This window comes from Silurus meridionalis, chromosome 17, assembly GCF_014805685.1.
Source record: "Silurus meridionalis isolate SWU-2019-XX chromosome 17, ASM1480568v1, whole genome shotgun sequence".
In the NCBI taxonomy this organism is placed as follows: domain Eukaryota; kingdom Metazoa; phylum Chordata; class Actinopteri; order Siluriformes; family Siluridae; genus Silurus; species Silurus meridionalis.
In genome coordinates, this window is record NC_060900.1 from 13432838 (window position 1) to 13452678 (window position 19841).

Sequence of the window (19841 nt, forward strand, 5' to 3'; positions counted from 1 at the left end):
TCTTCTGTGCTTATTTTCTACACAAATCCAAGAAGATAATAATCTAAACAACTGCATCCTTTTTCCCAAAATAATACAAAAATGCAAATAAACAAAGCAAAAGGAAATCAATTATAGATACAAAAAATAATAATCCACAGCAGAAACAGAAGAAGCTTCGGCTGTTATCCTGAAATTAATATACACTTTTTATTGTATAATTTTCCTGTAAAAATATCAGTTCACAGTAATGTACTGCACCAATCATTCTTTATTCTTTGAAAATGAAGCCTTTATCAACAGTCACACTAGATTATTGATGATAATTAAGAATAAGCATTAATTTGATAATCCAATCTTTTGCAAAGTATAATATAAAAAAAAATCATTATTAATACAATAGGATATTATTGTATACACTGCACTAACAGAGGGTTGTCAGGTCAGTTCTATTTTAGTGTCTTAATTCATTTTATTGATACAATTTAAAGGGTATAACAAAAATGTTTTTAAATGTACTAACTGAAAAAAATGTTTTTCTGAAATTAAAAAAATGTAATGCCATTACATTTGACTGCATTAAATTAGTGACATAAAGTACATAATGTCCATTTCTTCAGATTTCAGCGGGACCTTTCAACTGCGTTTTTGCACACCCCTTAGAATAACACATTCAAGTTTATTTGCAGGACTCAGCATTAGACATATTGATGTGAGCACATTTAATATAGCTGTGATAAAGATTTGAATCATACAATATGTGAGCACTTACATTTTATTTTCAAAAATAAACATTTCACCCTATCAAAAATACATACCTAAATTACAGTAAAATAAATAAATAATCAGCTTGTATTTTTATAACATGCATGAAATGTTCTAATGGGGTTTAGTGAGATATCGTAAACTTTTTTTATCTGTATTATCTCTGTTGGCATTACACATGCACATTACACATGCACATGAACATATGTTGTTATTTTAATTAGGAACAAAACCCACCTGTGCAGTGGGACTTTTTAACCCATTTTGGTTAAAATAAGTGTATGTCTCATGTGAGCCCCACTTATCTCAGACACAGGCTTGTCATGGTATTTTCCTAACCTCAAGCACAGCAATAATTACCCTGTTGTATTTTCGAAGTTTGTGGATGTTTACTGTTAGTTAGTTATTTTTTTATACTTGCTAAATACAAGAAACTTATTTACTTTTCCAAGACTGATAAGAACTAACAACACACTTGTGGTTAAGGGACAGTTAAAAAAAATAAATTGTATATATTTTTCTTGCTAATTCACTTTATATAAACCACTTAATAGATGATATGAAACTTACATGCTCATTTCATTCAATAACAAAGACTTTGTAGAGCAGCATTCTTCTGACTAAAAATAAATATATATAGTAGTAAAGTTTGCTCCCTCTTGTGTGTTTCTGCTTAACTCTGTATTTCTGGTTTCCTTAAATTTTTCTTATCAATCTTATCAAAGACCTCCAAATAACCACTTTTAGGGTACAATGGTTCTCCAAAACTGTTCGGTAGTACTTGGCACAAAGATGTGTCAATCGAGCATAAGGGAACGTCATGATATTTTAGCCAAAACCCTCACTGCTTCTCTCTAGATTCAAGTCAACTTTTTTGGTGCTGTTCCACATCAAAACGCACATGGATTTGAAAAGACTCATCAGAGAACAATACATGCTTTACATCATTCACAGCCCAAGAGTTCCACTACTGGCACCACTAAAAGTCAATGTTTAACCAAAGAATGGCTGTAGCAGCCTGATCATTAAAACTGACACTGTGGAGCTAAGGTGTGTATTAAATTTTACATTGAATTGAGCAGCTGTGGTTTTATGTTTTTTTGGATACAAGATTTAGTACCAGGACATCCCTTTCAAACAGCTTCCTCTTGACAACAGTTTGTCCTGTTGGATGTGGTTTGTCCTTCTTGATGGTATGACAACATTATCCTGGATACCATGGTTTTCGATACGGCACAAAGTCTTGCTAACCTGGTCACAGATGTGGCAGTGTGAGACAAACAATTTGAACTCGGTTAGGACTCCAATTATGTTGTCTGGATTGCAATATTTTATGCACAGCTGTGATACTGCTCTGCTAATTCAACATTCAACCTTTATAAATGTGAAACCTATATTGGCCAGTGTTTCAGTTTTCTTGTCCAACCCCTGTAACTTCAAATGCATATATAATATATACCGCCTGACTGTAACAATGTCTGTGTATATTGGCAAACTTTCACTTCCATGTGGTTTTGAGCAAACATTTGGCTGAACTGAAAGTATTTTGTGCTCTGCTTACTTTATTGGGTGGGGAAAGAGACACTACTTTGCCTACTTAAGGTCATACAGTGAATATGAATTGTTATAATGTTTTGCCACAACTCCTGCAAAATACATTAAGTATTTCAATAAATATAAAGGGAGATATAAAACATTTTTTTATATTTATTTTGCAACCCTTTTAAATTGTCTGTTGACATAGCTCTTAAAATCTTTATCATGACTCTGTGAGCATGTGGAGATGTTTTGCAAGTTGAACCTGTACAGGGATATTTACTTGTGGTTTTCTAAACTTTTTACCTGCATAATAGTAAGCTTCTGGCAGTAGGTGGCTGCCCACCATTCCCTAGTGCAAATATTAAGAACTGGGTTTTTTTTTTGTACTTACAAGGAATCAAAAACCACCACAATCAAAGTTATTATTGCATCTTACATACACAGATGCACTTATTCACAGCAACATACAAAAGTGCTTAATAGTGCTTAAATACCTTCTGGTGCTGGTCCATTAGGACACAGACTATCATCAGTCTTTAAGTCTGCTGGGATATAATGTGGTTAGAAAGTAATTTTATAGAGCAGTGCTTATTTAAGTACTGCTTGAAGAGGAAGGTCTTTATATTACATTCAATAGCCTGTTTGACTGTTCCATTAAATAGAGAAGGTTTAATCCAAACCTCAATACCAAGTAACCACAAATAAAAAGATTTACATGGATCAAACATGTTCTGCAGTAGAACATATTAATAAAACTGGGTCGCAATTTATCTGGAGCACATCTTGGGAACACTGGGTATGTGGTTGAAAAACATCCTGTATTTGATGCAAGTCTATCACTGTAAGCTTTCAGCTGCATTAACATAAAAAAGAGAGATTTTGAGGTTTATCAGCATCAGTTTTTCAGCATTGAGCATTCAGGTGCTTTTCCAGATGTGCAAGTGGCATATTCACTAGGCACTAATGCACTTGAACTGAGCACTGATAACAAGCCAGGTGGTCCGTCTCCACTGTAGTCAGGTGGATAAGGCATCCATGGTCTTTAAAAAAAATTTAAATTTCGATTTCAACTATAAGAACAGTTGCTGCTTTTTTTCCACTTTGCCTAAATTTGACTCAAAAAGTCAATTTTAAATTAGCTTTGGCCCAAAGAAGATGATGGTGTTTCTGGATCATGTTCGAATGTGGCTTTTTCTTCTCATAATGGAGATTTAACCTGGATGGCACTTGTGGATGGCACAGCAAACTGTGTTTCTCAATTTCTGGAGGTGTTTCTGAACCCATGCAGTGATTTCCATTAGAGATTTATACCTGGATTAATACAATGCAACTTGAATGCACAAAGATTACAGGCATCCAATACTGATCTTTGCTCTTGTAGCTTGCAGATTTCTGCAGATTCTCAGATTCATTTCCTGATATTTTGAAAGGTAGATTAGGAAATGTTTTAAATCTTTTCAACTTTAGATTTGTAAAACATTATTTTGAACTTGTTCCACAAGTGTTTACTGACCGGTTGGCAAAATAAATAGTTGCAAAAGGTTACTCCAGCTGTTTAGTAACACTTACTTTTCCAGCATATTCCTGCCCTCATACCAAATTGAAAAAAAAAATGTAAATTGCCTTATTTCTTTCCTTCTTTTCTTTTACTTTTACTCCTTAGTTATTGTGAAAAAATAAGTTTTAATTTTTTTATTACTTATAAGATTTGCTCAGCATCCCAACTTTTTTGGAATTAGGGTTATAATTACATAAACTGACTGCACAGTTTAGCATGAATATTCTACTTTAATGTGTTATAGGCAGAAAATGTTGATGGGAAAATTTTGCTTTTTGTACCATGTAACCACAGTCCTTAGTTGATGAACTTTGTCAGTCTGTCTATATCTGACCTTCTGTGTGTTTTCTCTTTCGTGCCTTTTGATCTCTCTGTTAGTCTGGATAAATCTGTCTATTTGATTGCTGCCATGTTTCCAAATGATTGTAGATTTTGGAGAGTTGGATTTCAAAATAAAAACATGTATTAAGTGCACATAAATCACAGTGACTAAGATATCAACACAAACGCAACACAAAATATAGTGACGTAGAGAACAAGTGAAGATTACTGCGTGTGCGTTTGTGTGTGTATATTTTTATACACATTTTGCTCTTGATGGAAACACTAGGAGCTCATATGATTTGCAATTGTAGCAGTATTAGTAATGTATTTGCTCAAACCCTACCCCTTTTTACATTTGTGCCACTCTGTGAGTTTGTACCACCTGTGCTGGTGGTCACAACACCAAAATTTGCAATTCAAAATAGTACACCTTGTTTTTGTCTATTTTTACAAGTGTACTATAGTCACAGGAAGACATCTCTAGACCTTTTTGTCTAGAGGTGGCAAAATTATTACTAAAAGAAGCAACACTGCCTGTTAAATTATACTCTAAACAGTACATATAAATGGATCGAATTAATTATGAAAATCAGGAGAGTCAGTACATAAGTTTGCTTTAGTATGATATTATCACACTCTATGGACAAAAGTAAGTGAATATCTGGTCGTCCTACCTGGCAATAAGATACTGTTTTGTATTTTTGTTTTACAGCACCTTAAAGTAAAAGCTGTTACTTAAATAACCTTAGCTGGTTTAACCTACAGTGTTCATTTTACATGTTTAATAAAGTAAATGAGTTTTATTTGTGCTACATGTCATGGCAGTACTTAACTTATTACTAATAAATACTTATATATTATTCACAGACTGTTAATATTTGCACTTTATTATTTCCTGCTACTTTAGGTTTAGTTAATGTATTAACTTTATTATAAAAGCACCAGTTACATATTAATAAAGTGTAAGGCCAAACAGTTAAACTCCTGACTGTGAACTCCTGACTAACATAATATATACATTTAAATAAACGAGCTTCTTGGATCTCACTTTGTGCACGAGTACACAGCTAAACAGGAAAGAGACTTTTTCTTTTACTGTTTTCACAAAGCTGCAAGTAAATAATAAAAAGAAAATGTGTCAGTATGCTATATCATCAACATTATTCTTCACATTAACAAAGGGTCATGGAACAAACACTGAAAAACAGCCTGCTGTGCATTCTGGTCGGTAGACTGGCAGAAAGCGAACTGTGATTAATAACTCTGAAGAACACATTTTCACTGCTTCAGTGATTGTGAAGTTTAAACCCATTCTTGAACATTAGCTTGTATGTAGTTAATAGGTCACATACATTACATCACCAAAACTGACCATATAAATCTCTCTCTATATATATCTATATAAACCATATAAACCTATTATTCCAAATTGATTTCTAATGTTACAGCATACAATGACATTATAGACATCAGTGTGCTTCAAATTTAGCAGCAACAGTTTGGGAAAAGCCCACATATGGCTCTTAGGGGTAATGTATATTTACACTGATATACAATTTATCAGTAATGTTTGAAGTATGTTTACCACTAGAATGTGGCCTTAAACAAATTCATTCCAGGGCTAGAAAACTGTCTGTCATTCTAAAATTTAAATAAGTTTGTTTTCAGGATTTGTATTATAATGAATCTCTGTATGTATTTTTAGAATTACTGCAGAAATGTCTGCCCTTTCCCAAAGGCTGTTTCAACATTTCTGTGTTATTCTTCCTCCTTTCTTAGAAAAATACAAATCATTTTTTCATCTTGAGTAACTCCTTTATCTTGTTCAGGAAGAAATGTTGCATTGCACTACACTTTAGAAGTAAGGTTTGTTGTGTGTAGATTCATAACATTTTAAAAGTTTAATCAATTTCTGTTCCAGGTTGCGGCATTAATTCAATGGGGTAAATACATATGAATGGCTTTGCACAGTTTATATCGTACCCAACTAATATACATGTGTATTCACTCATTTTCCCTGATAAACCATTGTGCAGTTGAAAAGATCAAACTAAATATTAATGTAAGAAAAAAGACAATACAGCGCTCTATGCAAATAATGCAACCCACTGGATGGTATGTCTGGGAGAAAACTTTTTACAATGGCAGTAATGGAAGTAAGTTCTAGACTGTGTTTGGTCAAAAATCTAAAATTCTCTTTTGTTCAATAATTAAATCTTATCTGTTTTAACTAAATACATACAGCTGGTTTATACTTGAATGGTAACTGGCATCACTGGTCACAAATAACAACAGTAAATGTTATAAACTAATGCAGAATAATGTCAGTAGTTGCTATTAAAAGATTCAGCATCCTGCGTGTGTTTTAAATTTCTCTTTACCAATAGCATCCCAGTAAAACTGTACTCAATTTTTTTGGTCCAACAACTCACTTTACTGACATTTCAAATAAACAGGGCAAATGTTAATGAGTACAAAATATTTTTTTCAATGTTATCCATTTTAAATTCATTTCACTATGACCCTAAGGCTATGCACACAAATCACAGGGCAGCTAAACAGCTCTCAAAAATGTATGACTATATTTACTCCCTTTTCCCTGTTTACTCCCTACACGTATTCAGGCCAAACTTCAGTCTGAACAGTTTAGCAAACTCAGCAGCAGTGGGAGTAAGTAAAGTTGCATAGTTTCAGGAAACAAAAGCTTTACTTCCTTATACATTCAGTGTGATGTTCCAGAGCAGTGCAAAGACCGTTAGGCAACATTAACCTTGTAAGTACCAGTGCTAATGTGACAGAGATCAGTATGGCCTAAGGCGTGGTGACCACTGAAGGGTGAAAAAAGTAGTAAGAACTGTGTTAGACTACTGAAGTAGTTCATTAGTACTGTTTTTTTTCTGGTAAAACATTTGGAGGGATTGAAATTATATTGTAATAATTTTTAAAATGGTATATTCTTATTATTTACAATATATAGTAAAATTAGGTAGGAAAATCCAAATTTGCACACACACACACACACACACACACACACACACACACACACACACACACACACACACACACACACATATATATATATATATATATATATATATATATATATATATATATATATATTATATATATAATCTGTGTGTGCCTCTCATTCTCATGACATTCTTACATTCTCTTTTGCAGAGTTCGTCAACATGCTTACTGGGCCTTAAATTAGAGTCACATTACAGCTTGAATTTATTTATGTAAGAAAATAACATTTCTATGGGAATTGGAACTCTCAATAACTGCCACCCTGATTTTTAAGACAAACATATTTTTTTTAGGTTTGTTTGTGCACAGTTTATCTGATCATGCAGTGACCAGTTTAAACCCTGCTGGAAAAACAAGTGTATTATTACAGTATGTAGCTAGTTAGGGTATTTTAAAGTTTTATTCGTACTGTAGAACATGATTGGATCATGACTAAAATGTCCTTTAGTAAGAAATTGTCACAGCTGCCATTAAAATGGTTCAAATACAATTTAACAAAAATACTTAAACGTAACTACATGTACAGATGCCACTGCACCTGGTTTTCAATACTACAAGCAGAAAATTCACAATATCTATGTAATTTAGGGATCCAGTTCTTTTAAGCATGAAGGATGACTTGTGTGGGTCATAGTGCATGTTTGTGCCTCACTTTCTAAAGTGTTCATATTATAGAACTCTGCATCAAAGTGTTTGGTAGAATATGGAGAAGATCCAATGTGACTTAAAATGCAGGTGTCTTTGTAGGGCTCAGTTATTGCAGAGGGATAAAGAAAAGTCTGTGAATTGCTTCTGACCTCCCTCATATTCCGAGAGACAAGTGATAGCGAGTCTTTGGAGATAATGGAGGACGCGTGTTGTCGTTCCAGCCAGTGGAAATCTACTGGTCTCTGCTGCCCACGAGCAACAATCTTGCAGAACAGATAATTGATGTTTTTTGTAAGTTTGATGAGGACCGCTTTCCGAAGTAGTATGTAGACCCATGGATCTAGAATCGGGTTGGTTGAAGCAAATCGTATAGCCAAAAGGTCCGGGTTTTTGTCCAACCGTTTCTCCACTGGAACCTTATATATTTGGTTGATTAACACCTGCACCTATAGACAAGATGTTGCAGAATTAAATGGGATTATGGAAGAAATTAAGCATGGACTTAAAACCAAAACATTTGCAAACATAATACATAAAACCACATATAGGCAGAAAGATTTTTTTAGGTGTATAGGGGTATTTAGGTGTACTTTAACTTAATCCTGTAGACTGTCACAGTTTGATACAGCTCGTCTAAGTTACTTAGTAACTTGGGCCCTTATGGCAACTGCACAGGATGGTGGTCCAAAAAACTCATATTAAGACCCCCTGTCTTGCAGCTGATGCAAAATGTTGTGTGGTAGTCTGGATGTTTGGAAGATCAAATCCCAGTACCACTATTCAGTTGAGTAAACAAGATAAAAATGTAAAAGAAATCTTCCAAATGCAACTAATGTAAATTACATGAAATACTTTGTCATTACTGTTTACTGTAAAAAGTTATTTTAGACATTAATACACTACAGATGTACTAGATATTTACATAAACATATAGTACATAGTATAGAAGAACTTATTTGCATAATGCCTTTCTCGTATCTGTAACACATCAGTGTTTGTCTTTGATTTTGATTACAATTCATCACTGGCTGAAATCGGCAGGTATTCCAATACATGAATTTACAATACATATTTAAACGACATGTTTTGTGTTCTGTATTTTATTTCCAAAAAAAAAAACAGTGTTAAGTACTTTTAAAATGGAAAAAATACTTTACATACTGACATCACAGGAAGGCTTACAGATCCATTCATTTAGATTTTATTTATTCTCATGTTATTTGTATTAAAACAATGTGTTTTTCTTTTTAAAATAATTGTTTTGTTTTTTTTCTATTTGATTATAGACCTAACAACTGCACTGGCTGCTCCACAGCTACTAATTACACCGCAGATGTTTGTGGAAAAACTGTTCCTTCAATTTGTGAACAGTTAATGATCAGCTTCCCATCACCTAGACTTGACAGTGATGGAAAAGGAGATGTGTTGCCTGACCTATTTCTATCCAGCATGTGGCAAATACCATGACTGCTGTTACTGTTGGTTAATTGGTGTTTTAAGTTATCTGTAATATTTTTTATCAATTGTAATATGATGTCATTGTAGTGTTATTGTATATCTTGTATAAGATCATTAATGTAATAAATTAATTTAGTTTATTTTTGGTAATTTAAAAAAACAACGATATTTTACTTTCTTAATAGATGCATGATCTGTACTGTCTTTTATTATCTATCTTTCTCTGTTTAATGAGATGGATGTTTGTCAGAGTGCATAACTGCTATTATCTTGTAGCTATACTACAGTCATACCAACACATTTATAGTATTGATCAATTAGAAACCAGTGTGACAGCATAATTGCTTGATTATTTATAATTTATTGCATAGCACCAGTTATCTTTAGGGCGAAGCCTATTGTGGATCACTAACCACCAATATTACATTTAACAACTTGGAACTAAGTGGAACTGTAGATTTCATGTCTCATGCAAGTGCAAATTTAAAAAAAACAAAATACGGTATTCTGTTTAAATACATTTTTAAGTCACAGGCTTTACATGTGGATTATTTTGTATTATCATCACAAATTAATAAATTTGACTAATTTTATCTCTGGTCACTGCTGACTTAGTAAGAGCAATGTTGATGTTCTCTTGCAAAAAAAACACAAGAAAAACCTAAAGTGTTCAGAGATTACAGCTCAGTCACATTGACTAGAGAAGCCTGCAAATAGCAGGAGGGCATTTGCAAATATACTTTTTTGTTACGCAAGCATTAAAGGTTGTGTTCATGATGCACATACTGTATATCGTCCTTGTTAAAATATTGTAATTGGAAATGCTGCTGATATGATAATGGTTCTACACATAATCATTCAGGAATCCCCCAGAGGGAAAAATAAAGAAATGTTGAAGAGATTGCATGATCACTAATGAATCAGAATATAAACTGTCATAAATCGATTTCGTTTCCTGTAACACATTTACAGCAGCTGCTAACAAGAAGACTATTGTTACTACTGATCAACTTGTATTTTCACAGGAGATACTATACTTTGGAGAATTTGAAATAGGTTAATGGGATTTGTTTACTATTAGTATTTTACTCATGGTATTCAAATAGATAAGGTGTGTTTACTTTTTTGTATGTTGATGCAGAAATGAAAATTTACTACAAATAAATATTGGTGTGCACGCTTAGGAAAAAATCTGAAGGGTTTCTTAATAGATTCCTAAACCAGAGATCCTATTCCTATTAGACTCCCTCTAACAAACAAAAACACAACACTTAAAGATTTAGGGGACATTTAAAACTCTTTAGGAGTCACTCTTCACAATTATGGCATGAAAAACTCACAACAAGAGGAATGGAGCAAACGAGCACCACGGCAGATGTGGCGATGAGCAGCACGACCATATGGATCTCGGCTCCTGCCAGGCGCCTGCAGCTGCGCTTCCTGCCGACCTCCGTGGCTCTGCCCTGATCGCTGCCCAACGACATCCTCCGTACAAACCTGCGGTGCATCCGCACCAGTGCGCCACAAACCGCCACATTACAGATCACTGTGGCCAGGATGAGCACAAAGCTGACACCGGCGTACATGTACGAGAAGGCGGCATGCAAAGTCTTCTCGGTCCTCCAATCTAGGAAGCACCATGTCTGAGGATACTGCATGGTGACTCGGCCGAACCCCAGGCTCGGGAGGGCGCAGAAAACCCCGTTGGAGACGTAGATGGCGACAAGCGTGGCACCGGCCAGCCTCTGGTTCACATAGTCGTTGTAGAAGTATGCGTGGTTTATAGCCACATACCTCTCCACAGACATAGCACAGATGATGCTCAGGCCAGCCAAAGAGAAAAAGAGCAGGACAAATCCGAAATACTGGCACAGAGGCTCTCCAGCCGGCCAGGAGCCCTTTACGTAGGTGACAATAGTGACAGGACTCGCGAGCACCGTGCCTAAAAGATCCGTGACCGCGAGGCCGCACACCAAAGTGTAAAAGATCGTCTCCTTCTGCTCTTTTCTAGACTTACACAGCACCACGATGGCGATCAAGTTGCTTATCACACCAAATATGAACATGACCACAGGGACAGTGGGTTCCATCCGTAAATGTGAAATGGTTCCGTTGCTCATTTCGTACGCGCCTTTTCCAAGTTCCCGAAACTCCGTCTGTGCGCTCTGAGACTTTTCCCCCGGTTTCCTTTCCTTCAAAACTACACAGATTTTGCGCCCAACAAAAGAGGCATTTGCGTAACCGGAATATTGAGTTGATGAACCGCATGAAAAAGGAGAAAACTAAAAAAGGAAGACAGAATACACATCTTCATTTCCTTTCCCCCTGTTCTCTGCGACGCACGGGACTTATTTTGGCGCAGGCGCGTTGAAGAGTGTATAGAAGTCTTAAGGGTAACAGGTTTGCCCCGCCTTTGTTTCCTCACTCTGATGCCGAAAAAAATTACAAAATACCAATAACTATAGTCTATATATACTTTAAATACGATTGTAATTAAATGGAAGTAAGTTTATCGATGTTTGTGACCAGTTTAATTTCTTGAATGATATTGATGCTGTAGGTCAGGAGGGCATCTATGGGTTTGCCGTCATTCTGTTGTCGTAAATAAGTGTTGTAAGTGAATGACTCTTTTCCCCTGTTAGCAATGGAGCGTCTTTTTCTAGATTCAATGTAGTTTGTAGCTATTTTTATGCTTTCTGTCAAGTTTGCAAAAAGCAGGTCTGACTGGTCTTGATATTATGGTATATGGCTGAAGGCAGTTAATAATAATAAATAAATAAAAAAGCAGAACAAGGGAGTTACTGGAATGATATAATGAAAATGATTACTTACAGTAAATAATTTTATGTAAATATTTGTGTTTTTTTAAATGCTATATCCTGTATAACCCAATTAATTATTTTCCTTTATTGTTTTATTATGTGCTCAAAAACACATTAGTCACCACTGTTTTTAGTGATCTTAGTATTAATATTTATTTAAAAAATTGCATCATGTGTAACCTACATGAAGACATACATTCTTACTGTCTGTTAATGGAATACTACTGAATCTAAAAATGTAAACTGATTTATGACTAGCGAAACTGTTTGTGAATAGAGAAGAAAAAAAGAAACGAAGACTACAGCCCTGGGGTGTTCCTGTTATGAGTAGCTGGGTGTGAGAGCTTGTATTAGTACACTTGGCAAGATTTATGTTATTCATAATATAAAATCAGGCAGTGCCAGGTTTACCTTTATGTTCTGAAGTCTAATAAGATATTTAAATATTGAAATTAAATCATGGTGGTAAGCCTAATCGTTTCATATTTTCAGAGTTGACAGTTCAAGATAAAAAATAAGGTACACAGCAAGATGATATTCATATTTAATCTAAAACTGCATCAAATGTAATAGGTTTAAAATAAAGACAGAACAAAATACAAGACATGACAGGAATTACATTTTATTCACATCATGTCCCAGAGTGGCAGGTGTTTGTCATGTATACCAATATTTGTGTAGCTATAAAAATAGATTTAATGATGTTGAATTCAAGTCAATGATGAGAAAGAAGGCAGTGAGTTATGGTGACCAGATGTTAACATATGATATGCCAGAGAAGCATTATTTTATGTTGGACATTGTGGGACATATTTCTAACAATGAGAAGCATAACATTTTGAGTCTACAAATGGTGGCTAGTAGATCCAGTTTTTAAATGTATTTATATATGTGTCATTTTTATAAATATATATAAAAAAATGCAGACAAATACAGCTTAGATCCGGAATGGTGCAGATCATGCATGGGTCAAAGCCACAAATATGATGAAGTTCTTAATTAAAAATACAGTCTTTTCTTTGTGTTCATGCTTTTTTTTTTATTGTTCCTTGGCTAATGTAATTATGTTGTTAGCAAGGGTTCGCTTCATTAGTAATGCACCTGACAAATTCTGTCTATATCAGTTTATAACTTCCTAAAATATCATAAGAAAGAAATGAGAAAAAAAGTTAAAATCTGTAGGATTTGTTACTTAAAAATCTGGGGCATAATCTCAACTGGCAGAAAATTACTCCAATGTCCTGCAAGTTTAGATGATGCCCCACATATTTTTATTAAAACATTTAAACACTGGCAAATAGAATAAAGACCCAGAAAGGCTGCATTGTCTGACAAGCCTGTTAGTTTGTTCTTTGCACTGCAGTGGTTCCATATGTGCATACTTCTAAATGAGCAAGAATTAGGTTCTCAAAAACCTTTATAGCATTGCATGTGCAAGCACTGGATCTGAGTTGTTCAGGCATGTTGTCTTTGCTTACTCTGGAAGAGGCATGATAATGTGCTTCTTAAAACACAGTGTAGTTGAATCTTATTTAAAAGAGGTGTCGTAGAGAAGCCTGATCTCCAAGATAAACACAGTGCTTGGAAGAACAGACCAGACAAACTAAGAAGTGAGTGCCACTGACACAAATAGGTCCATTGCCCAATACATAAAAAAAAAAAAAAAAAAAGAATAGGAAAAATCAAGTTGACATAAAGAAATTCAAAGAAACCACAGCAGTGTTGTGACATGGCGCAGCATGCATACTGCCCAAATTCACTTCCAGTAAAGTGTTTAATTACTGAGGTATGCTTGTTGAACTGAATGCTGAGCAGTTGGCTTCACATTTTCTTGTTCTGTCAACCCTCAATTATGCAAGAAAGGTAGCAAAGGGAAAGTCTTCCATAAACCTGCCTATACAGAACATGCATGCATGTGAAACTCTTGTCAGACGGCCAGATATGGATTTACTAATAATTTGTTCCACATTACTTAGATGTATTTACTGTATAGTATGAATGTCAGGGAATTGTAGCAAAATACAGAAAAACATATGAACGTCTCGATTATGGTCCCATTCGAATGTTTATTTCTATGGATATTATCACCTTAAAAGTAAACCAGCTTTATTTTATAAGATAAAAAGATTCAGTTTATCGTTTGGGGATCCTTGCATTTTTTGCCAAAGGCTATTCTATTTATAAGCATAACAACAGCCAAAAACAGGGCACAATTATTCCTTTGTAGCAGTGAACATGTGGAGACACATTTGTTGGCTGGTTGGCAAAGTGTTTAATAATAGTTCACGTTACCGTTTTCAACCTGTTATATTTTCGCTTATACACATTTAACTGAGAATAATTGTATCGTGTTATAGATGTAACCTTACACAGAACATATTAAACAGTATTTGGTTCTTTAAAAGTCACAAAGGGGGTTTCCCAATTATAGCTTATGTGGTCCAGAGGTAAGGAATAAATAATAATAATAATAATAATAATAATAATAATAATAATAATAACAATATTTAGACATATCATTGCCTATTAGACCAGAATGACCCAGAGCTTTATCAAGGGTGGCAAGAAACAACACAATATTTGAAAATTCTACTTCTGACAGCCCATCACAGTTTTGAAATACAAAGCATCTTGTATTTTAACATGCATGATGAATTGTTTCCATTCTTAAACAAAATGTATAGTTACTTACTGGCAGCCAAGTTTATTTTGGGTTAGATGATGATGATAATAATGATGATGATGATGATGATGATGATGATGATGATGATGATGAGCTCCATGATGAGTTTTAAGATGTAAGATTTTTACCTGTAATGCTAAAACAAGCCTTTCAGACATGAAAGCATACTGTATAAGAAAAAAAAGTTTGAAACAGGTGATCTTTTGTGTAGCTGATGGTGACATCACATTTACTCATGCTAGGTTGCATATTCTTTTTTACAATTTGTTCTGTGTATCACAAATAAATCCATTAACAGGAAAGACTTTATTTTTAGCAATAAAGATCTTAAATAAAGTACATTTAAAGAGAACATATATAAAGTATTTGCTACTATAAAGATCAAGCTAAAATGAACAGTGAGATGTGTGACAGATACATGCACAGGTAAAAAACATAAAATAAAACACAAGTTAAAATTGTTACCTTTTCCTGTGTTAAAACAGAATATTTGCAGCAGTGTTACAGTAGCTATAAAGAACAGTGTTTTGCTAAGATATAATCTCTCTATACTGGAAATAGTTTCTTAGTGTACCAGACAGATGCAGTAACTGTAAAATACCTAAGGTATTATACTAGTTTGAGCAAATTAACTTATTATAAAAATTACAAAAAAATATTTATAGGCTTAATGCCAATCTCAGGAAGGCTAATAAGGGCTATGTGCACTTCTACATCCAGAAATTAAACTGATAAATCATCTGTCTGAAGTCTGTGGGGTGTTGAAAGACCATGAAAGACCACATATTATTTCCAGTAACACTAAGTACCATCATTCATTTAAACTCACATTGATTTTGCATCAAAGCCTGTTTGCTGGGTAAAAAGGCCCAAATTTATACTAACTAGTTAAGTTTGTCAGCTGGTAAAATGATGGATATGAACCCACTTCCTGCAGCATATGTGGAACATCACATTTAATAGTCTATAAATCAGATTATGTGGAAACACAAAAAAAATCCCTTCTAAATGGCTCCTCATCCATCCCTAAAATAGTCTCTGGTCTTCTTTTTATTTGGTTACATTCTTGTTTGCATGATTCTGACATGTCATCATAAGCCTGGGACAAAGATTTACAAGGCCTTATGACTAACTGACTCATGTGAATTAATGACCTGTTGACACATTTCAAGGAAACAAAACAATCATTTTATATAATAAACATTAGAGAAGATGATGGTGATGTGAAGCAGAGTATATAATAAATTTTTACATGCCACCCCCATACCAACAAGCTCTTCCTGTCCCCCTTCCTGTAAAAATGCAGCATCTCAACTTCACTAAACATCATTGGAACTACAATTAGAATCATCTGCTGTGGTTAAACGAGACCAAAACATTTCTAGCCATATGAACACCATCAGCAGGTTGGTAGAAAAGGGAACTGAATACATGGGAAAACAAAAAAACATACTCAGTTTTCAATGTAAAATATGTGTGTCAATCACTGATGTGTTAAAACATGTGTTTGTGGGAATATGTTTTGCCTTCCTTGTCGTTTGTGGCAGGTAGACATGACAGTAAATGGATTAGCAAAAAGGTAAGCAGCCCAAAAACTCTGTCAATATTGACATGCTTCTAGGAACACAAACACAATAGTCATCTCAGTCTCTGTGTTTAAACAGTATTTAAAATGTGTGGTCTGAATCCACACTCACCAGCTTAACGATGCAATAGAGATTTGCATGCTGTAAGGAGGAGTGGCTCAAGATGCATGTGAAAAATTCTCCCACGTCGTTACATTTACAGGAAGGTATGCAGTGATGTTATTCTCTCAAGGGTAGTTTTCTCCAGTTGTTGTACTATATATGTACTTATAGTGAGGGTTAACATTTTCTTTGCTCATTCCTATGCAGCATTCCAAGAATACTGGAGATGTCTGCTAAAAAATAGTCTATATTTTGGAGAAACCCAAAAAAAGATGTACAGCTGGTACAATATAAAATATGAAGCTGTATTGCGTACCAACTGATACAAGTATAGATACTGTACTTTGTTCGATTTAAGAAATTGTATATGTAGGCATTCTGTGCTTAGTTGTGCGGCAACTGTTTTGCAAGGTGTCCACAAGGTCTGTTTTTTTAATTTAAACATAAAATTAACTATTATCAAATATCTTACAAAAGTGTAAATATTGCGTACACATGCAACGTGTACAAATACATAATCAAATGTGAATGTCTGAAAGAAGCCCATCTGGGAAGGGGCTAAATCTCATCTGCCCTCAGAGGAGGAATGTGTACCATGAATTGAGTTTTATATGAGTCAGTGGGAAAACTTGGCACAAGACAAGATTACACCCTACACACACTTTGTAGGCAAAATTATGTGGACACCCGATCATGACACCCATATGAGCTTGTTAAACAAGCTGAACCAGAGACGTGGCTTCAAAATGGAGTTGGCTTGTCTGTGCTGTTATATCTTCTACATTCTTCTGGGGTTGAAGTGGTTACTATGCAGGCCACTTAAACGTTTCCAAACCAAATTTGGCAAACCTTGTTTTCATGGAGCTCACTTTGTGCTCAAGGGCATTGTCATGTTGGAACAGGCTCCTTAATTCAAGTGAAAAGAAATTCAGGACATTCTAGATATTAATTTGCCTCCAACATTATGGCAACCGTTCGGGGAAGGCCCACGTAAGGGGTCATGGTTCGGCATCTATATACGTATAGAGAATACGTTCAGGTACATAAATAATTAGACATTGAAAAATGGTTATTTTAGTTCTTGGGAAAGTATATGGGAGTTGATATGAAATAATAAATAAAGGTTCAAACTGTTCAAAATTGGATTCAAAATTTAAGTGTTTGTTTCCAAATCAGTGAATAGTGTAGAAATTACAGCACCTTTTCTTTACAGTTCCTTTGGTTGCAAGTAACTTGCAGTCAATAATTTTCTGATGAAATCACCAAAAGCTTGGTCTCTTCCCTAATGCTTTGCCAGAGCTTTTCTGCAAATGTCTTTAGTTCTAGATTTGCCTTAAGTTTTTTCCTACAGCAATTGAAATGCTGCTTAATTTGATTCAAGCAGGTGACTTACTAGGGCACCACAAAACATTCCTATTATCTTATGATCATTCTGGTACAAGTTCAGCTTTGTCTCCTCTATCCATACTGAAGGATGTGCTAAAACAGTTTCTAAATACAAAAACATTGTAGTTTTTTTTTTTTACTTGCTGTTCCTGTTTTCAACCCTCTTAATTATTTTTGGTCCCTACTTGCTGTTGTGAAGCAGTTGTTCTTCTAAAGGAATATAATTTTCTTTCATTCACTCATGTTATCTTGTCTTTCAAGCCTTTAAATGTTCCTGAGCCCAACAATTTTTTTTTTTTTTTTTTATGTTGTACCAAATAGTATATGTACCTAATGTTTTTTCCTGTTCCTCTGCTGGATTCATTTTAATTTTCAGCCTAATATTAGCTTGCTTAACTTGTAGTGACATCTATTAGGACTTCTTATTAAACGTTATCTGCAACAAATTCAAATGCAAACATTTGAAGTTACCTCTAGATCTTTAATCAGTTTGCTTTTAAATGCCATAAAACACCTGAGCAGCCAATTGTACAATAACATTTAGCCCTTTAATAAGTTGGGGGGGACTGTTGGGTAAGAATAGCTGTGAGCTATGGAATGATACTTCACATTGATGCCACCTGGGGGTAAAGAAAAGTATATAATGTTTTCTGGGGCTCATTACCTGTTCTTATGTGGACCTTATTCTAGGATTGGTGCATGCCATGGAACACAAAATTGGGTAAAATCCATTTTGTTATTTGCACTCAGTCTCCCCTAAAAAACTTTGAAGGTAATGAACTACTTATGATAATGGCTGACGTCAAGAGTCAAGAAAAAGCTGGCAGGGATATCAAAGACAGAAGTGGTAAGTCGGTCCTCCTCGTTGTCCCCTATATGTCTATTATAGCATAGATTTACAGTATACACACATTTCTTAGGATACATGTACATTCCACTGTTACTAGCACCACAAAGGGCCAGTCTTGTTAGGACTGGTGGATTCGGCTAGATATTTAATAACTGAATCCACAACAAAATAGATATGATAAATGGATTGATTTTCAAATTATTTAAAATACAGCCACAAGAGCATTAGTAATAACTGATGTGATGTTTTGTGGTGATGCAGATGCCCTTCATATAATGATATAATGCATCATAATACTCGTTCACTATGTCACTACGAGTACTACTTGGCTAAAAACACTATTACAAGCAGTAATAGTGAATAGAAAATAATGCTTTATGAAAGCAGCCTGAGACTCAGCTGTTCAGACATCTACAAATTTATTTCTTCAACTAGGTGCAAGAATATAGAATAGGTTTTAAAATATTTTCTTGTACCCTGGGTGGGTTTTGCTAATGGTGTGTGGCTGTATAAGTACGTTAAATAGATTGGTGGTGGTCCAACCACTAGCTTACCTTTTTACGCAAACATCGGCATTTTAAATCTGATGCAGAACAGCTACAGGAAACAAGTAGAGGAAGTGTAGCAATCGAGTTGTGTGAAAGAACTTGCTTAAATAACACAGGGAGGGAGACTTGTCAGGAGTGAAGAGCGGTAATGTCTGCACAAACACCTGAGGAACCTCAGCGGTTAGAAATTTGTTCTTGATTTAATATACTGTATGTTGGAAAAAACACAAGCACAAGGATGCAAGCACATTTGACAGAGGTTAAATTGTCATGGCTAGACAGTGTGGCAGTGTGATGATCTGGACAATGTTCTGGTGGGAAACCTTGGGTTCTGGCATTCATGTGGATGTTACTTTGACACGTACCACCTACGTCAACATTTTGCAGACCAAGTACACCCTTTCATGGCAAATGGTATTTGCTAATGGCAGGGGCCTCATTCAGCAGTATAATGCTCTATGCCACGCTGCAAATTACTGTCCAAGAATGTTTGACTTCTGATCGAGTATCTGCAGGATGCAATGGACAAAAGTAAAATTCAAGGAGGCTCGTAGTATCTTACA

The 19841-nt window shown here is 34.9% G+C and overlaps 1 protein-coding gene across 1 annotated transcript; it reads right to left on the reverse strand.

The window, feature by feature from the left end:
- Positions 1–7302: 7302 nt before the first annotated feature.
- On the reverse strand, positions 7303–11698 carry ptger4a (prostaglandin E receptor 4 (subtype EP4) a). The gene is made up of 2 exons (XM_046872223.1): positions 10642–11698; positions 7303–8289 (listed from the first exon to the last, which is right to left on the reverse strand). The coding sequence occupies exons 1-2, from the start codon at positions 11419–11421 to the stop codon at positions 7780–7782; spliced, it is 1290 nt and encodes a 429-aa protein (XP_046728179.1). The 5' UTR covers positions 11422–11698; the 3' UTR covers positions 7303–7779.
- Positions 11699–19841: the final 8143 nt, after the last annotated feature.

Coding starts and splice junctions, on each gene's coding strand:
- ptger4a (XM_046872223.1), bottom strand. CDS start 11,421: ATGAGCAACGGAACCATTTCACATTTACGGATGGAACCCACTGTCCCT. Junction 8,290..10,641: donor TTTGCTCCATTCCTCTTGTT/GTGAGTTTTTCA, acceptor TCTTGTCTATAG/GTGCAGGTGTTAATCAACCA.